Source organism: Argiope bruennichi, chromosome 5 (genome assembly GCF_947563725.1).
Source record: "Argiope bruennichi chromosome 5, qqArgBrue1.1, whole genome shotgun sequence".
NCBI classification, from domain to species: Eukaryota; Metazoa; Arthropoda; class Arachnida; order Araneae; family Araneidae; genus Argiope; species Argiope bruennichi.
In genome coordinates, this window is record NC_079155.1 from 40252998 (window position 1) to 40274634 (window position 21637).

Sequence of the window (21637 nt, forward strand, 5' to 3'; positions counted from 1 at the left end):
AAGTTCATCAGTATTAAAATTCAAAAACAATCGATCAAAGGAAAGATGCAGTAATATTTCAAAATGGGAATTTTAAAATACGACAGTACTTTTCTTGGAGAAAATTAACGAAAAGTTTTCAAGGAGGAGTCAAAAGGACCCCTTAGTAAACCTAGTGTTAATTGAACTTTTTTTAGTAACTATTAATACTGGTAACTCAACTTGCTACCATGGGCAGCTACTTAAACAAAATTATAGAAATGTAGTTTTAAAAAATGTTGGTTAAGTGTTTTTATCATCTTACCCAACATTCGCTATAGTGTAATACACATTTTCACATCTGAGGGCGTTATCAAATTCGTGTTGTATTTCATAATCTGTTTCCGCAGCTACATTTGTAACAGGCCGGGACTGAAAAAGAGACATATAATTGCTTCAAAGAAATATTAAATGTTGTCCCATATTAAAGAAATGAAGGTTCATACAGCATACCTGCAAGATGAATACCTTGTCATTTGCTATTCCAAATTCAATGTCTCTGGATGATTTGTAATATTTCTCTATCTAAAGAATTTGTTAAAAATATTACATTAAAAATTCATAAAAATTATAGTATTATACATAAATTATTTGAACAAGATCTAAAAATTTTTTTCTATTTTTTTTTATTCCTCAATGTATATTTATAAACAAGAAAATTGTTGTAAGAAAATTTCAACAAGATACTTCTTAATCTCATTAATATATACTATTTATGCACCCATAAAACATACCACTTACTGCATCATGAGAAGTAAATAAACTCAAATAAGACTTAAGAAGAATGTTTCATAAGAAAAAATGTAAACAAAACACGTCTAAGTACTAAAAATAATACAATTTAGTTTAAAGAAAACGTCATTATATTAGTATATTAAAAAATATACATTTTTTAAAGCAAAATTGGATATTCAAACATATTAGAAAAGTTTAAGGCACTGAATAAAATATTCAAATTACATTTTTTATTTTAATGAATTCTAACGTGATTTCATAATATTGTTTTCAATTCATCATGTCTTCATTATTTTGAATCAACATTCACAATTTTCATTAAAAAGACTGTTTTCTTCTTTCGAAACCTTTTTATAAAATTTCATATTATTTTCTACATTTTAGCATTGTATTTAAAATTTATTATGATAAATATTATAACATTTCAAAAATCCATTTCTTTACTCAAGTTAATTACCAGATGACACAACTCATATAAAATCGGCGTTTAATAAAGATACATCGATTAAATTATTATTATATTTTTGAAAGAATAACTGTATTTTCATAGGAAAATACTTTGCTACAAAATTTTGAAACATTAGCAGGCCATGAAGTGATTGAAAACACAATTATAAGTTTTCTATTTTAATAAGCCTGAAATTAGGCAAATTCTATAAAATTAGGTGAATTAAACAAAAAAAGTTACAATTTACAAACAAGCATTATAAATTATTGCAGCTATGTAATTGTATAAAGGAATAAATGAAAAAACAATATTCTGAAATTATTATTAGTATTTTTGCATGATCACACAGAAACACTAATTTCTGTTGAAGAAATAATGTACGAAGTAGGATTTTAAAAAAATAAAAATTACTTATATATTATAATAAAACGTAATTTTAAAGAAAAAAAGAAAAGAACTCTTTGAACATGCATATTTAATTTTAGAAATGAATATTAACTTCTATCATCGTGATTTCAATAGAATAAGAAGATAGTAAAATAAGTCTTAAATAAAGTCATAAATAATGTAATCTAATTGTGCAAATAGATATTTTTACACTGAAGACTGAATTCTTCTTTGGAAAACAACCAATATCATAAAAGTGTGTATTTTTGCTATGAAAAAACAACCATAGCCATTAAAATAATCCTTATCTTGTCTAGGAATCCGGGTCTCCACAAGAATAAGGCAATGTTATGATTAGTTATAAAATAGCTATAACCTTCCATGTGCCATTTTGTAAGCGAATATGTTACTGACATAACTACTCCATTATTTTTGCACCTCCAAACTAGAATTCCTGTGTTTGATGTATATGTCATCTCTCAGAGAGATCTATGAAGTAAAAAAGTATTATCAACAATTGAAAATTTTCTATACATTTGATTTGCTGATGGATTTTAGAAGATTGAGAGCAAGATAACCATACTATGCTAAGGTAACATGTGAAAATAATTGACAGTGATCGAAGCTACGGCTCATCTTGGTATAGTCTGTCTTGAAACATTGTTCGAACAGTGTAAGTATAACAGGTGAAGGATACTGGTAATGTCTAAGTAAGAATAAAATGTTATTTATTACATTTTTTCTAAAATTATCTACTTTCATATTAACTTATTCCTTGTACAGAATATAGTCGATTATATTATTAGTCAAGAAAATTCAAAAGGCTTTAATCACTCTATTGATAATGTTGCATAATTGAGAGATATATTCTCTAATTATATTTAATAACTCGGTTAAATAAATATTCCTTTTGTGAGTGAAGACTGAATCCAGATAAAGTTAAATCTTATATATGAGGGACATTTTTTTTCAAGTTCCAATAGACCATTTAAAAAAAAAGATAGGAGTGCAGAAGAAAACGAATTTATTACCAAACTGGTAACTGGTGGCAAAACGTAAACAAACTTAGTTAATTTTCGACATAATCGTATGAATACTGTCCACTTTCAGTGAAAGTGCAGTCTAGAGTCAAGTGATTTTCACCCGTATCCTGAATTGAAAAATTTACCAAGAAACCAAAACCTAGAAGATTCAAAGAAACACAAAGACCAATTTCATATCACTGGCGGAAATTGACTTCGAAGATAGGATTTGGAACATGGTCCACCAATTTGTTAAATATCAGACGACGTCAACATTCGATAATGACGATTATGTCGAAGAATAACCACTTTTGTTTATATGTTTTGGATATAAATTGGTTTACTTCTCGATCTTTTTCCTTTCTTTTATTATTAACAGGAGCTTGAAAAGAAACAAGCCCTCATAAATCATGCAATGAAAAGTCTGTAGTTTGAGAATGCATGAATAGCCTCACAAATCCGATAAATAACACAGAAATATGCAATATAATTTCTAAGGCATTCTTTAACAGTTTACTTAATTTCACACAAAAAGATTTTCATACTTTGACTCCTAATCTTCCGAGGCGTATTACTGTTTCTTTAGATAAACAAGCCTCGTTTCTTGAATTCTCATCAATGTCTTCTGTGGCTGTACCTCCTGAATCTAGAGATAAAAAAAAATGAAATATTTAACAAAAGAATTACTATCACATGAATTTAATTCTGAGAAGTAATAAAGTTTCAACAAAATCTTATAACTTTTTTCGAAAAAATTCAACTGATTGTGGAATATTATAAAAGAAAAAACTTTTTTTGAAATTTTTTTTATTTAACATCAATGATGTAGTTTTTAATTTTGAAAGTGGCTTTTTATCACAAGATATTCTACAAAATTATCGCAATATTTTATTTAGAAAACCACGATACTGTTAACAAAGAAGAATTTTGTAAAAAAATATATACAGTGTATTTATACCACGAGGGAAAGGATGCCGAAACTTGTGATACTGAATCTAAAGCCTTTCAAATCCGTATATGCATTTTTTTTAGAAAAACTATAACTATATCGGTATATGTTCTCAGTATAGGAGATGGAGTTTAATTGCATAGCTTCTTTTGAAGCTTTTATCGTCTGGCCTAAGGAGAGGAATCCTAAATCATTATTTCATATTGATAATACACAACAGTGAAGTCATTATTTTATTAAGATAGTAAAGGCTAACCATAAATAATTAAAGTCATATGCAATACATGACTTTTAAGAGCAGATCACTGAATTATCACAGGTGATAAGCATATATTATGGTCTAGTACGAAGTATCCTAAGTTTTTATTCTACTCATACTGATTACACACAATAGAAAGGTCATTAGTAAGGATGATAAAAGTTGCAGAGAGTCAATAAAGTATATTACATGATCATGATTATCAAATTAAAGACCAATATCCCACATCATTTCCCTTTTGTATCTCATTTCTCGTATTGATGTACATGTTTATATTGAATTATTACTTCCACTGATATATGCATTAAGCCCATATAACATTGTTTGTCGTTATGCAATCCGAGTATAGTATGCAATCCGAGTATAGTATGCAATCCGAGTATAGTATGCAATCCGAGTTTGGGATAATGTTTGTTTAGGATATTATTAAAATTCGTGTGGAATTAAAATAAATTTGAATAAGAGTATATGTTTTTAAAAAATTCTCCAAAACTGCTTCACGCACAATTCATCTAGCTTACATAAGAGTCATGTAAATGGCTTTAAAAGGATAAAGTAAGAGCTTTATAGCAAATTTTTTAAGAATTTAATGTCAAGCAGTAAGTAACTTCAGTTCGTAACTAAACTTCTTAATTCTTAATTCAGTTCTTAATGTATTAACTTCACACGTAGGTAAAGCTTTAGTAGGAAAATATTTAGCAAAATAATTCAGATCATTTTAAAAGGAAATTACTTACATAATTTGTCAAAAATACTAACCTTGCATTACCATCCTCTGATGCTTCGCACCCACAACAACTTCTTCAATTTCCAGCTTATTACTTTCTTTTCGTCGAATCACAAAAGTGTCTGGTTCCACGGATCCAGATACTACTGTCTAAAGAAACGAATTCCATTGAATGGTTTTTATTTAATTACTTTAGCATTGTAATGTTATTTTTCACTCAACACAGAGCATTTTTATACAACTTTTTACTTTATTTATTACATGTAAAACAAATATGCAAGATATATATGTGAAATATTTTGGTTTAAGTAGAAGACAGGTTCGAAGCAGTGAAGAGACATTGTATTTTTAATTCTCTTTAATATCCATCTCGGGAAAGCAATTTATTTACAAACAGACGCAGCGTGGAACAAAAGCAAAAGTAAGAAGAAGAAGAAAGAAAAAAAAAAAAAACTCGAAACAAATGATCACTAGTCTTATATAACATAGAATTTCCGGCACGCGCGGATGGAATACGTATGTTGACCTTTGACAAGGGCAAAAGTATCACTTTCATTTGATACGTAGTACTGATGGCGCATTATTTTTACATAGGGATTAATTAAACCGAAAGTGGAATTGGATCACGAAATAAGAAAATATTTTAGAATGAAGTTACGATTGGCTAAATTAAGATAAAGTTTTGGAAATTAATTTGGATTAAATTAAGAGTTTAAAATATCATTACATATATATTTACATATATCAAACAAATATACAAAACAATAATTTTATTATCTAAATTGATTGTTTTACACTAATATGCAGCATAATTCTCTCAACTAAATTACGCTTGAACGAAGAAGGTTTGAAAATAATGTCCACACTATAATCTTACACTTCAAATTAAATCCAACAAAGGATTATCATATATTTTTAAAAAAATTAACTAAAGATGTTGCATTAACATTACAGAATGTGAAGATAGGGTATTCTGTTGCAACAATACAGAACACATATGAACTTTCTACTCAAATATTATATATCACCTTATTAAAATATAACTTACATGTATTATTTTAGGACCATATTAAAATAATTACACTTCTTCACTCATTTACTGTTCATTCTCGGACTCTCTCGGAAAATTCATTGAGTTTTGCGCATGCGTCAGGAGTAAATAATTTCATGACAAAAGGGGGTAAGGAAAGATAAAATCAGGATATATTTATAATTAGCAACAGATAAAATCAGGGGGCATAATAACAACTCTTCATTCTACGTGCCACCCTTTCACGAAGTACAATCGCTAAATCCTTTAACGAACTCTATTAAAATCGTTCTAGATAATGCTGAGATACCTTATTGTTTGTATTCCAGGGCTTCAGTAAAAATATTGGATAAAACTGTAAATTTATACACTTTTGCAATTGACTTTTAGTAACTATATGAAATAAGTTTTGAAATACAGTCTTTAATTGCCACCACTAGAAGTGTTATTGCCAGTTTCAAATAATAGTACATGACTTTAGAATTAGTATTAGGACTTCATTTGAGAATAACATATCATTTCATTTGAGCATAATTTCACTGTCTAAAAATACAAGCACTTAAAGTGTAAGTAGGAGATGATATTAAATTAAAGGCATTGAAAAAAAAATGTAATTTAAATCCTTTGTTTGGATTTTTTGTTGAGATTAAATAAACGCTAATCTTTACTTAGGAAGGTTTAAGCAGTTTTTTATAATAAATTATTATACCTCTAGTCATTTTAAAATAAGTGGTTAATTTTAAAGTATAAGACACTGTACTGAACTCAAACCTTGTCTCCTCTATATGTCCTTAATCTGTAAAAATTAAATTGAAAAAATATCAAATTCGAATTTTATTTTCAGTCATATTACTAAAATTTATTATAATTCGCAATCACATCTATTCTCGTGATTAATTCTTGTCACCCCAAAAAGAACACCGACTTCAAAACTATGGCACATGAAACACCAGGCATAACTTATGAAATCATATATTTGAAAAAATTATTTCTTGTATAATCTATAATAATTTGTTAAATATCAATGCTCATTTTCTCTTTAGCAACCCCCTTAATTCTAAAGTAAAACCTGCCGTTACGTACGCTTCCAAAGCTGCGCATGCGCCAAGCTGCTAGACGTTTACGACACAAACATTCTATTAAATTGAAGATCCTTCCGATGTGATTCTTAACTTTCCTTTATGTTCTTAGTTAATCAATATACTGTAATGTCTTCGTGTATGTGCTGCTGTGTAAATAAATGCTTTTGATGTTTTGGAATATTCGCTGCCTAAATCGCCAACATAATGATTCCCGAATTCCAAAGTAATAATATTAATTCTGTTTATCAAGACTATCTATAGAAAAACAAGAAAACAGTGCCAAAATTTATCTAAAAACTTCTCTTTCAGGTAAGGGTAATTACAGTTTTTAGTGAAAGTGTGTTTGAAATTAAATAGGTTAACTTACTTCTCCCAGACCATAATTAGCAGTTATGGTTATTACTGATGGGTTGTTAGTGACCGGATCGCATGTAAACATGACGCCTGAAACTTCACTGGCCACCATATCTTGAATAACAACCGCCATTGGAGAATTCAGAATCTGCCCGTTTCGTCTAAACAAACACAAAAATAAACAAATAAAATAACATATATACATATAAAGTAATAAACAAAGAATTTATAATTTAAATCATATCATGTTAAATAATGATTTTTTCAATGATATATAAAATTACTAGTAATACAGAATGCCTATAAAAGAATGCCTCCGTTTTTATTGTGAATTATAAAAGTTTAATTTAGATTATTTCCAGCAAATTAAAGATAAACAAACCTAGTTATTTTTTATAAATGTTCAATGTGTGCATCCTTTGTTATATGGCACGTATCCAACCTAAAAATCCAATTATTCCCCACTTTAGTTAACAAATCCGGAGTAATGGAAAGAATAACCTCTTCAAATCTATGTCACAACATTGCCAAATCATTAGGCAGCTGATGAACATATGCACGATCTTTTATAAAGTCCAAGGGAAAGATATCGAATGGCATTATGTCAAGTGAAAATGGAGGCTAGCGAAAATAAATCTCTTTTTCTCCGCCATTGCAACAAGTTTGAGTAAGTGGTGTTTCAAGCAAGAAAACAACAAAGCAGAGATATTTGTGATGTGCTTATCTAAAATTCCATAAATTATTTCTTGTTTGTGACCTTGAACCAATAATCTACAACATGTATAGTTGATGCTAAAAAATAACTAGTATACCTTGTATATTATTCTACATATAATAAATTTCAAAATTAATCAAAATTCAAGAAATCAAAACAAAATATTTTAGCTTAAATATATTTAATGAATATAATTCTTTAAAATACATTTTTATTATTACTCTAATGAAAATCAATACATTTTTTAAAGCGTAAGAAGAGATTATCATTAGTTTATTTGATTGAAAATTGTAAAAGACAATAATGTAGGCCTTGGATTATTTTGATACAGCGGAGAGTTGTTACTCATTCATTCCAGATTTAAAAAAATAACAGAAACTAGATATAAAACTAGTATCGATATTGTTAAGGTTAGTCTTAAGTTTGAAGCTTCAAATATCAAGATAATTTTTTACAACAAAACAAATGAAACATGTTTACTACCTTTTGTATTCGATGGCTATGTGACCAAACTGAGAAGCCCAACATTTTTTCACTGCAGTAAATATCTAAATAATATTAAAAAATGAATGAATAAAATAATGCACAAAGAAATAGTAATAAATTTTTAAATAAAATTTTGAAGTAAATATCAATATTTTAACTATTTTGAAAAGTACACAAAAATATAATCATGTACGAATTCATTGCTCCTCAAAAGTTTCAACTACTTTCATATCAAAATAAAATATGTTAGATTTAAAATTCGGCATTCATGATGCGATTTTATGCTCTAATGTTAAAAACCAATAAAAAATAACTACTTCTTTGAAACCTTGAATTCCAAGGAAAGTATCCATTTGTCCAGCAGCGGACATGGCAGCAGTATCCTCTCCTGCAATAATTGCGACAGACAAGCAATAAACTTCATTATATCTCATTTATGTACTATAGAAACAATAATTTTGATTTTTAAGATATAAAATCAAAATTTTTTTCATCAAGTTATAAAATTATTTTTAATTCAATTTTATTCAACAACAGAGATTTAAAAAAAAACGGATTCAAAATGTCGTAACAAGTAATTTAATGGACTATTAAAGATTCATCATACATTTTTTTTAAATAACATCAATACACATAGAAATGAAAGTAAAAAATTTCATGAAAAAATACAGCGTTAATTATTATAATTAGATATACATTTGTTTTAATTTTTTGCCACAATAAATGATAACAAATATTTAATAATGCTAGATAATGTACACAGTATATCAAAAAGTTTCGAGAGCAGTCAGATGACATAGTTAAACAGTAATCTTCAATCATGATGAACAAGTGTCTGAAGCAACATCACTGAATTAGTTGTTTTAGTGAGAATTTATGACTCCGTATATGTGGTAGTTTGGTATTTTTAAATTCTACTGTATTGATTAATCGACATACTGTTTACTCAAGATAGTCAATCACTATCATTACATGCTCAGTATTAATCACTATCATTACTTTTCAGTTTCTCAATAGTAATTCTTGTTTGCGAGGCCTTTAGTTTCCCTATGTATGTTTCCTTTAAATCTCTTAGTTTCCCTATGTAATCAAGAAATTCCCTACGGTTTGCAATTCGAGTTTTTTTTTATCTCAATTATTTTCACCCTTTTTTTAAAGAAAGTTATAAAAATTCCATCTAAATCCTAATCACTTAAGAGGTGGCCCAAAGTTTATCTAGATTTTTCAGGATTTGCTGTATTGTTGAAATATTGATAGTGAAACCCTCTACATCCGAATTTATTTGGCTTCTAAATTAGGTGATAATCCTTTTTTTCAGGAAGAAGTGTTGTGGTTTCTTATAGCACTTAGACAAGCCCTCTGTTACGAAGACAGCGATTTAAGCTAATGGGGGGGGTCTCTTGTTTTAGATGCTCCAACTAGGACCAAGAGTACGACTTTTCCACTCACGCATCACTCATTCGCTTGCGCAACTCCTTTTTACAGGAGGGCACATTCACACAACTCGCAGATACAACAGAGGAAAAAAACCATGCTCGAACCGGGACTCGAACCCAGGACGCCCAGGTCACGGAGAAGACGCGCTGTCCCGATGCCAGGACGCCGGCATCGGAACAGCGCGATTTCTTATTTCAATGGTTCGAAAATTGCTTGTAATGTTGAAATATCGACAGTTAACCCCAATGCTTATGAATTTACTTAACTGTCAATCAGAATGGGTATAATTTTGTGGGGTATTTATTATTATTTCAAATGTTTAAAAATGCATGAATGTATCAGAAGTACATATGGAATAAGTAAATGATTTTTATCTGTTAACTCATTTGAATACATTGGTTTAATAGATACATTGATATATTTAAAGATTAATACATTAAACATTCTACATTTGGGTGCACAAGACAGGTATATTATTCTAGGTAATAGATTTATTATTCTTATTTTTCTGGTGTTTTTTCAAGTTCATATAATAACTCTAATATCCATTTATAGATACAAAAATCTTCTAATGACAAGTTGACTATTCCACCCGCCCTGAGACAAATGGATAAATCAGAAGGACCGGACAGTTGCGACAGCAATGGCAGGAACTTAGCTCTAAGGACCATAACCGGCCAAGGTACAACCCCTCCCGTAGTAATTACGCTCCCGTCATCTATAGGGGGCAGCTGGCCCCATACTATTTCTGCTGCTCACCCGGTTGGCATAAAACAACCATTGTAGTGTATTCTACATATTGAGTCGTACATCTCCATAAAAATGTAAAAGCAATGATAAATCCCTTTATCTTTTGCAAAAAGATGCAAGAGTTAAAAGCAGATGCTCCTTACGGATGAAGAATTTGTGGGAATTATTTTATTCTTTTGAAGTGTTATCATCCTTCTTGTACAGTGTAATTTCAATGCAATACACAGAATATAAATAACCCATAACAATTTTTCAAAACTTATCATGAAATTTAAGAGGATTAGTTTATTAACTGATGTAAGCAGTTATGGAAGACCAAAGACGGCAGCAATGACATTTTATGATACGGTTTGCGGCTATGTGTTCTGTTTATCAGTTGGTTGTTTGTATTTCCATCATTATTCTGCTAGCTATTGCAATGAAATTAGTAAAAGCCAGTTGAATAACGTTACTCGTTTTTCCACCGAAAATTGCATCTCTTTCAACTGAGCCATCTTCATGAAACAAAAAGGAAAGTAGTCATGACTTTCACAATTTGTATAGGGCCGGGATAACCTGGTTGGTAGAGCGTTGGATTCGCGTCCCTTAGGTGGCGAGCTCGAACCGCGTCGGCCGAATATTCCCCGCCTACTTGGCGGCTGACGAGTATGTAAATTTGTCGTGGCCACAAAGTCCTTCATGGTGAGAGTAATGCCACTGGGGGTACTGGATCGGGGGTGATCGTTCTCTGATTCAGGTCTAAACTACGATCTGTGGATGAAATGCGTGAATGAAGTCCGCCTCGTAAAAAGGGTTGTGGCATGTGTGCAGCTAAGTCGTTCTCTTGGCCTTAGATGGCGCTACTATAAAAACAAGAGACGCTCCCCCACCGGTGTAAAATCGCTGTCTTCGTAACAGCGGGCTTGTTCATGGCAAGTTCCATAAGAAACAACATCATTTGTATTGAGGATAATGGGTTATTCAATACATGCTTGCTTGATGTGTATTATCACCATGGAAAAGTAAGACTTTTCAAATGCATTTTCTCTCAAATTTATTCGATAATAACTCCGATGTATGTCTCTTTTTTTACTTAATATATGTGAAATATGTCACTTTTTGATACAATTAATCATGAAATCAATAATGATTTCTTATTTTTGAACATTTCCTAATGTCTTTGGTCTTTGTCACTAATGATTGAATATTTCACTTCTTTACCACATATTCAATGAACCATGGTTTGTAGCTTTTAGTTTTAAAATAATCGTATCAGATTTATTTCATTAAAAATAATTATTAAATAAAAATTATTTCTTGTTAATCAATCTTTATTAGGCTAATTTATTTTACTCACCAGTTGCTGAAGATCGAACGGCAAATTTATGTTCTGTGACTTCATCTCCGAATATATCTTTCAGATCTTCCATAATGCTGTGACAAATCTTATTCGGCAATGGCGCTTTCTCGACAAGTTTTGAAACTCTAAAAAAATTATTATACAAACAAATTTAATTTTATCTCATAATTCTTTAATTTGATTTTTTAATTCGGTATTTCTATATTATTCAAGTTTTAAGCTTTCATTTTACTAATTCACATTGCATTTGCATGAACTTTCCCTCATGTTTACTTTGTACACTTAATGTATGATTTTTTGCATATAGTTTTGCCTTCCTAATATCAGATAAATATGAAAAATTTGAAAAAAACTTACTTATTGCATGCTTTTTTCAAATCACCAACTTGTTTTCCACTAAAAAAATAATTCTCAGTTAAAAAATTTTAATATTAAAAAGATATAATAAAAACTATGCCTTTAATATTTTTAAAGTATCATATACAAAAATTATGATATTTACTAAGCTATATTTTCCAAATGCTTTATACCATCCAGAATTTCCTGATTTACAAATTCATTGTATGCAGCCGTTGTTACCACAATCCCTTTTGGTACAGTGAACTGCCAAAATGCAAAAGCGCCAATCAATACTTTAAACTAATTATATTTGTTATTTTGATAATACCAATCTATAATAAATAACATCTATGCTTTAATAATTAGCATACCGATTTTTCAATTTCGCTTAGTCTTGTCAGTTTGCCAAGAGAAGATCCTTTTCCTCCAGTTATTTCTCCAAAATGTGATGCATCATCAGTGAATTGTACAGTGAAGGGCACAGCTATTGAAAGAGATCAATAGAATTGTAATTACTACAATTGTATACAAAAACATTGTTTTATTCCTAATTTGTATGCAAAATCTCGCAAAAATGATACAGAAATGTATTATCAAGACAATATACAATCACTGTATATATGCAGTTAAACAAGCTTCAAATGAACATTTTGATTACGATTGATCAGCCTTAACCTGAAATTTTAACACTTCAGCCATTTTATGTGTCTGTTATTCGTAGCATTTCATGACAATTGTAGGCAACAGCTTGCTAAAAATTCTAATCGCAACGTATGAAGACATTTTTTATAAACATCTATCTATTATTCTTTGAAATTTATTTTGTCAGCAAGTATTTTTTCTTCTACATTTAATAACATTAAGTGATTGTAGTTCAGTTGTTCTAGAATTCAATATTAAAAAAAAAATTAATATTCCATTTTGTTTGGTAAGGAAATTTATAATGGAATCCTCAGTGGATTATTATAAAATGATATATAGATAATAACAAAATTATAACATGAGAAAAAATTCTTACTTTGTGGGAATTGTACCGATGGTAAGGGATTAGTCGGTTGCTTTGGAGCTTTGTACACTTCGCTAAAAATGAAACGAAATAGTTCCAATTATTGTCCTAGAAATATGTATCCTTGATTATTACATATAGGCATTAAGTCCTCTTTGGGAATATCATTTATTAAGAATCATAATAATGTAACTTTCAAAAAAAATAAATCGATTTTCACATAAGATCAATAAATTGCTTCTTAATGAAATCGTCTTTGTATGCCAAAGAGGCGAAACGAGATCTTATCTGTTTGTTTCTGGGTGCAATTTATAACATGTGGATAAAATGATTTTTGAATCCCATTGTCTCCTAATGATGAATTGGAATTTTGCCACTGTGATTTTAAACAGCACTATGGTAAACTAAAATTAATTGTGAGTTCATTTTTACCAATAAATTTTTTTAGTATAAAATTGGTAAAATCAAGTAATTGCAGCCGGTATGGGATCTGTCATGAGTTAAATTAAAAATACTGATTAAAATTTTATATTTGTGGGCAAATTTTCCTTCAGATCAATAAATATTTTTTGGCTAGAATCATTTTGAAGAAAGTCTGTCAAGCTAATCGGATTAAATTTTTAAAATTCTCAAGAATATTATGATTCTACCATTCCACTATAATTTTCAACATTATGTCAAACTATAAGTTATCCAAAAAATAGTTTTGAAAATGCGAGTAAAATTATAAATGCCGATTAAAATTTTTTATTGTCGGTAAATTATTTTTTACATTAATAAATATGTAATTATAAAGAGTTCTTGTCTGTAGCAGAAAATTTTGTATATAAGGCTTGTCCATTTTAAATAATTGAAAGACAAATTTCGTGCCAAAAGACAGAGACAGAAAAATAAATGCAAGAAAATCATTGTACTGATTTTTTTAATAACAATATATCGTGAAATAAACCAATTAAATGAATAAATAGCTGAAAAATAACAGAATCTTCGGTCAAATTTTATATTTTAAATGTTTCTGCATCTAATGTAAATAGAAAAATGCGTTTCTTTGGCTTCTATCTCTGTAATTTATTTTCTTAAAAAAACATTCGTTGTGCTTTGTTTTTTTTTGTACTAACAAACAATTTCAATGACATCATTTAATACTATAATAAATATAAAGAAAAATCTCCGTGTATCTTAATCAATTGAAATGGAAATTGGTAAGCATATAAAACTATATTAAGCAGTTATAAAAATTATCTTACATACAATAATTAAGTTTAACTATTACTAACCCTGACAAAATTATTCCACTTCCTTTCTTGCCTCTAAGAGTGAATTCGATGAAAGACATTTCAAGAAATCCACTCCATGCTTGACCACTGTAGAAAATGATGGGTTCTGTAGCATTACCAATTACTTCGTAATTTTGTCCTGAAACAAATTTTTTGATTTCATACAGCAATAAAATTTTCATATGGAAAAGCAATATGTTCTGAATTATCTAGGAATCACAGAATACTCAATTTATCTATAATAATATTGGTGAACCTGAAAGTTTTTATTGCATTTATTTACAATAACAAATTTTTATAGAACACTAAATATATTTAAATGTCTTTGGAATGTAAGATTATGCCTTTTAAAGATACAGAAATTCATGGATATAATGTTCAATGATTGTATTTGTGGTGCACCTGCTTTCATCAAAATGACGTCACAATTTAAGTTGCTTGATACTGCAAGCGGATTTATTATACGTGCATGAGGTATTATTATATTGTACCTGTATCTTTTTCTTCTTTTCTTCTTAATGTATCCGTTAAATAAAGATGTTATTTTTTCATGCCGTCATTGAATTAAATATTATAGACAATATCCACATTGGTGTCCCGGACGTGATTAGACATTCCGAAAACTTCTATATATATATATATAAACTTCCAATATATTATAGGCAACATCCATATATTGTTCAAAATAGCGAGGAGTGAATTTTCTGTGTCTAAATATGTCGAAAATAAGCCAGTCCTAGTAATCATCAAATCGCTTGTAGTGATTAAATTAGATGTTCAGATGGTCACCCATTGAGATTTTATTAGGACTAATCAAGATTATGACCTTGATTCATTGAAAAATCAGCAGACCTTTCCGAAGGAGATTAAGAGGCCTGGTTCAATAATAATTTAAATTGGAGGACAATTAGAAACAACAACATCATAATGAAATTTGTCATGTAAGGTGGGATTAAAGATATGACGGCATTCTGTGCGATATCGAGGAAGTAGAACCAGAGAAAGGATTACCGTTAATACACAAAATTCAGTAAGCCTTCGGCCCTTAAGAAGATAAGTTGAATACCGTGATGCATCTTTTACTGAACATTATTACCATGAAAGATTTTCTTGAATACTTGATAACTTAGTAGTCTCTATAATGTATCAATATTCATATACATTTACAGAATTCTCTGTCTCTAAAATAACGGCCTATTTCTAAAATCTTAGGTATTAATTGTTGGACCACAATTTAAATGTGTATGTGAAAGGATGTAAGTTTACACCGAAAAATTTGCATTTCAAATCGAAAGAAAATCTTGTTTTGCATATTTTAAAGAAACTTTGAATTTGATTTCTATTAATAGAAAAATAAACTTATGCAAATTTATTGGAATATAAATTAAATTGTTTCTGTGAACAGAATTTCAAATACCTTACATTTATGTGACAAAATAATTCCTGACTTATTTGGAGGTATTAATTTACTTAAAACACTTTATTCTAAAATTTTCAATTTAATTACTTTAATTTTTCCTTATTTTCATATATGATATTAAATAATTTGAAAATAGAAGATAGATAAGTCTTTTGTATTGGAAATAATAATTTTTTATTATTTTTTAGTAAGTTAATACGAATAAGAAGCTCAAAAATAAATTTTACCTGTTGTAAAATGAACAGAAAAAAGGGATGTTAATTTACATATTTGCAGACATTAAGTTGAATCAAAACTCTTTATTCTAAATGTTTCCTTATTTCCATATATTATATATAAAAATTTTTAAAAAGGACAGATAGATTAGACTTTTTAATAAAAAATAATTTTTTCTTAATTTTTACTAAGTTGATAGGAATAAGGAACTCGTAAATAAATATTACCTGTTGTAAAATGAATAGAAAAGGGACTCTGAGGATTTTCACTGTCGAATGGTTTGATATTAATATCCAGTTCTTTTAGATTCTCTACATTCCCACTGTCATCGCAAAGAAATCCAAAAGGTAAACTAAAAAGATATGAAAAAAAAACAGTTAAAGTTTTAGACATCCAATAGTTTTGAGAAAGAATTACAATAACTTGAAAATATAAACATTTATACTTTATTACATTGTAAGAGATACATTTCTTTTGAATAGAAGTTTGGGTCAAATTTTAGGTGATAAAGAATGAAAACATTTACTTATTGACAATTCAAACAGTTCTCTCGAAGGTTAGTTTTCCCATTCTTTAGAGAATTGGATTTTTATTTTCCAAGAAGTCGATATTTTATGGTAGATAGTAATCTATATTCTAAAAAATCACCCAATCATTTAACTATTGCTCAATCACTGTGTTGTTTAAATTGTCTAGATATTAATAATTTATTTGTTATTTATATTATGTTATTTGTATTTATCACACCGGAATATAAACCGATTCGCATTCTATGCCTGGAGATATTGAATCATAAGATTGAAGCATTCCTGTCAACTTACCAAACATAAATTATTTGAGCGATATTTGATACCAATTATAGAAGACTAATGTGGACAAATATCAATTGAATAGTCACCGACATGGACTCATTGGATAATCATAAATTTCTTTTTATGAAGGATTTTGAAATTATCCTATAAATATAAGTGACACTTTGATCATCTTTTTTCCCCAAATTAAGTACCCGTCAAAATTTACGCTATAAGTTGGTGCCACGCTTCAAATTCACGACAGATATTATCACTATCTTTACATCAATCAACCTGCTGGATTAATTATCCCCTCCCCCGCAGCCTAAATGCAGCCTACTATTAGTTCAGTTTAGTGGCTTAAATAGAGTAACGTAAGCGGGATATGTGTTTTAAGGCTTCAAATTATCCCTAACATAAAAAAAAAAAATTAACATTAAGTTTTTAGAATAACAGAAACAGTTTTTAAAAAATGGTCGCAACTAAATTTGGAAGAAATTAAGACATCTATATCTATTTACAGCTTGATATTGTATCAGTTAGGTTTTAACCTGATTTTGGGTCCTTTTAAGATTAACTTTCAAAATATTTTTTCTATTCAAATTTATTTTTGCACCATTTATAGAAAAAGTCAAAATTTTGCACAGGTACACTATACTAAAAACAAAACAATAAACAAGTCTGCCCTCATTATAAAAATAATAAAAAAAAGTTGAAGAAATGTTTTCTTTTTCTTTTTTTATGCTCCCTTTTCTTCACTTTAAGTTCCATATAAAAAGACAGTGGAGGAAAGGGAGAGAGAGAGAGACAGGCTTCCTAGAAATTAGGGTTACTCACTAATATTGTTTCCAAATGGAACCGTCCCTGCATTACAATAGTTGAATAAATTATAATGCTTCAAAAATTGGTATGTTAATAATTCATAATCAGTTTTATATTCTTATAATTTTTAAAATATTTATTCTCATTTTTACTGCCTATTTAAAGGAAAATTACTGAATAAATTATTGATCAAAATGTTTGATGATTTCAAAAAAGACAAAAGTTTGAATTAAAAAAGTGCGTTCTTACTTGTTGACAATTTGTGGCAGTATCAAATTTGTAAGATGAAAGTTCATTCCATTCTAAAAAATAAAAAAAAAATCAATTATGCTTTAATGTATTATTTCAATTAGGCATCAAAATGAAACATACTTTATGAAAATCTTCTGAAGGCTTACCTCTGGTGTATTTCCTAAAACTGTCACGAACTTACATCCAGCTATGTTTGAAGTTTTACCTGCAGAATTTAATTTGGTTATAATAATATAATTATGTAGGCATACATAATCACATAATCATTGTTCAGAAATTTCAACTTACCAAGACTTCTCATTTTTTCTCCAAAAAGGTACATTTCGTAATCTGATCCATCATTCACTGTAACTGTTCCGTTTAAACATCCAGTCTGAAGGTAAAAATTGATCGTTTCTGTAAATCTGAAATAATGAGTTATTGTAAAGGAAAATTAAATTATCATAAAACGTAAAGATTAAATAGAAGATTATCCTAGTTTCTTATATTATTTGGGACTTCGACGGATTGCAGCTAATAGTAATATTTAAAATATTATTAATAATTACTAAGAAGGTTCTTCTTTCTATATTATACTATGAAGTAGGATTAATTTTCTCACTGCATCATTTTCAGCGTCTAATAACTTTATGATTTTGTTTTCCTTTTTAATTGATAGCAAAAATTCATATTATATATATATATATAACCAATTTAAAGTAAAAATAGTTTGAAAACGAAACTAAAACGAAACAAAACAGTTTCGAAATCGCAATGAACTTGAGGCTACCTTTCTGTATTTAAAAATCGAAATTTCTAATGATAAAACAATAGTTGGTACATACGATAAAAGGGATCAATTCAACTTTAAAATAACAAAACTATGTAACTACCATTCCAATCTAAACTCTAAAATTTTCAAAAATCTAATTTTCTCACAAGTTAACAGGATCAAAAGGGTTTGCAATAATAAAAATTCCTATATTGAAGCATCAAACAACCTCATTAAAAATTTAATTAAAAATGAATTTCCTAGAAATTACTGTAATGTCAATTTTTTAATTAAACAAGGTATGGTTTGGGATTAAACCTTTGGCTTAAATAAAAATAGATCTTTACTTGCATATTAGATCACTCAATAGATGGCGCTGGGAGCCTACAATTTCTTACCTAATTTACCGTTAGTGTTTCTTAAAAAGCGGGAATCACAATCGAGATAGCTTAAAATGTCCTTGAATGCTGATGGTAGGTACTTGCCTTTTCGTTTTCCCGTTAGTGTCATTTTATGATATTTTTGTTTATATTGTTATTTTTGTTATTGTATTTTTACTTTGTAGTGGTTATTTTCTTCTAATTTGTTGTTTTTTATTTTCCTTTCTGTTAAAATGGTATATATCTTGGGCCTAATTTCAGGGGACTTTCGGGTTATGAGGAATCATTATTAGACCTTTGTCTGGATTTCCTCACGGAAAAAATCCCTTTCTTTGAATCCCTGCCTGAGGATGACCCTTGAAAAAGTCTTCAGGCCGGATTCTTTTTTATTTGGTTTAATTTTTTTTTGGTTTATTTGATTTTCCTATTAATTTGATTTTAATACTTTTGTATATATATATATATATAAATTAAAAAGAAAATATCTTGAATAAAATAAAATCGCATTCTAAGTACTTCTTGATAGGTGGTACAAATGGGACTCTCCAATCAGATCTTGCCATTGCTTTTGCAAATCCTTCTGGGTTAGTATCGAAAGTACAATCATAGACATCTGATGCAGCCTTCCACCTACAATAAAATATTTATGCCTGCGTTATTTCTAAAAATAGCACTTTTTAAACACTTTTTTTTAAAAATTTGATCAAGAAAATTGGATTGTATATCCACTCTAATCGACACATTTCTAAGCTGTTAAAAACAAGTATACAATTCCAATTGAAAATAGTGGCAGTTTTTTTGAAGAAATTTTCTCCTGTACTACCTATTAAATGCATTATCCATCTTCCTTTTTAAATTGTAGACCTTAGGCTAAGTGATGAATACCTTGAATGTTCAAGAGTGTACTCGAAAGAACAGGATCTTCATTTTAACAACATCATGTATGTTTTATTTCTGCTACGACACATAGCATAAACCGAGTATTCATTTGAACATTTTTTATTTTCGCATGATTAAAATTTAAATTTAACGCAGTACTACAATTTTAATAACAAGACCTAAATACAAAATTCCTTTTATCTAAGATGTTGCGTCTTTGAGTCATTCCGTTTACATGCATGCAAAACTTCGGACCGGCAGACAGTGTACCTTATTATAGATGTGATGCAAAATTTGACACACACACACACACAAAAAGAAAAAGACCTACATAAAAGATACTAACTGTGTGCCGAATTTTATTAATCTGAGTTTCTGCGAGTCAAATTTATATTATGTGAACATATTTTGACAGACGGCAAACTATTAAATAGATCTGGTTCCAAATTTGATAAATATTTAAAATTTAAATGATAAAACTGTACATTAAGTTTCATAAATCTAAGTTGATGCGTTTTTAAACTATCGCGCTTACATGCATTACAGGCACGAAGTCAAACCTTTGACAAATGTAATTCAAAATTTCATACCTTTCTATAATTTTGGCTTACCAAATTTTATTCATCAAGATCTTTATGTTTTTCTAGATACAATGCTTTATTGTATTTAGACCATTAGTTAAACATATGTGAAGAATTACGTTCATCATTTGATAGAAATCCGCAAATTTTATGTAAAGCACATGTATCGAAATTTATCCCTCTAAGTCAAAACATTTATAGGTTATCACTTTTATAAATATACAGATAGAGCGATAGATAGATATACATCATCTCAAAAATGTGCTTTACGAATTCACGATGGGCTGAAATGTCTTCAGAATTCTTCAAAATCTCAAATTTTTAAACTTTTGAGCCAAATCTTCACGTTTCACACCTTCCGGAGTTCGAAAAATACATTTTTGGCATTATGTCTCTTTGTATGTATCTAAACACGATAACTCAACAACATTTTGTCTTAAACTGAAGAAATTCAGTGTAGGGACTCAACAAAAAAATTTGTACACCTCTGTCAAATTTTGAACAAAATCCATTTGCCGGAAATATACTGTCTGGTTATAATATATAGAAGTAAATTAGATAATTCCAAAATGCAAAGAATTAGTAGATAAAGATTTAGAAGACAGGTTAAGCATATAAAATATAGATTCTTATTAAATTTCAAGTCAAATATGTCAAAGGGTTAACCGTCCGTCGATCTATACTTTCGCACGCATATATAACTGGAAATTCGAGTTACTTAAAAATAAAAAAAGAACGCAATAAATAACATGAGTGAAAAAGCAGTGTTGGAATCATTTCTAAAGCAGAACATATCTTTTTGAGAAGATGAATTTTGAAATTGAAACTCTGTTATTTAATTTCAATAGATTAAAATAAACTTAGTTTTGTCATAATTGCTGAATTTTTTCTTATAATATATAAATTGTATTTCAGGAAAATTGCATTTTATTTAAAAAACAAACAGTTTTTATCTTCGAAATTATATAATAAATGTTAAATTCGCAACTATTGTTATACGTCAAATAATTATATATCATGTATTATTATTAATTGTTAATAAGTGGTAAAATTGGATATTATATTATTGGAATTATTATTAATCATAAGTTATATAAGTTACGGCTTTCTGTAAACATGGGATTTTGAATCAATGTTTCACCGTCATTCTTACGTTTTACAGAATATTGCAGTATTGTGTAGTTG

At 28.7% G+C, this 21637-nt stretch overlaps 1 protein-coding gene across 1 annotated transcript in view; it reads right to left on the reverse strand.

Annotated features, from left to right (window-relative positions):
- The window catches only part of LOC129968150 (prodigiosin synthesizing transferase PigC-like), a 64515-nt gene that overhangs the window by 34998 nt on the left and 7880 nt on the right, over positions 1 to 21637 (reverse strand). The window contains exons 5-22 of the mRNA XM_056081968.1: positions 19509 to 19622; positions 18150 to 18265; positions 18008 to 18066; positions 17859 to 17911; positions 16224 to 16348; positions 14361 to 14499; positions 13096 to 13157; positions 12449 to 12561; positions 12241 to 12341; positions 12096 to 12134; positions 11736 to 11863; positions 8530 to 8600; positions 8210 to 8274; positions 7025 to 7172; positions 4578 to 4695; positions 3156 to 3256; positions 472 to 543; positions 284 to 390 (exon numbers count right to left, since the gene is read on the reverse strand). Coding sequence (XP_055937943.1) covers positions 284 to 390; positions 472 to 543; positions 3156 to 3256; positions 4578 to 4695; positions 7025 to 7172; positions 8210 to 8274; positions 8530 to 8600; positions 11736 to 11863; positions 12096 to 12134; positions 12241 to 12341; positions 12449 to 12561; positions 13096 to 13157; positions 14361 to 14499; positions 16224 to 16348; positions 17859 to 17911; positions 18008 to 18066; positions 18150 to 18265; positions 19509 to 19622 — 1731 coding nt within the window. The remainder of the gene's footprint in view (positions 1 to 283; positions 391 to 471; positions 544 to 3155; positions 3257 to 4577; positions 4696 to 7024; positions 7173 to 8209; positions 8275 to 8529; positions 8601 to 11735; positions 11864 to 12095; positions 12135 to 12240; positions 12342 to 12448; positions 12562 to 13095; positions 13158 to 14360; positions 14500 to 16223; positions 16349 to 17858; positions 17912 to 18007; positions 18067 to 18149; positions 18266 to 19508; positions 19623 to 21637) is intronic.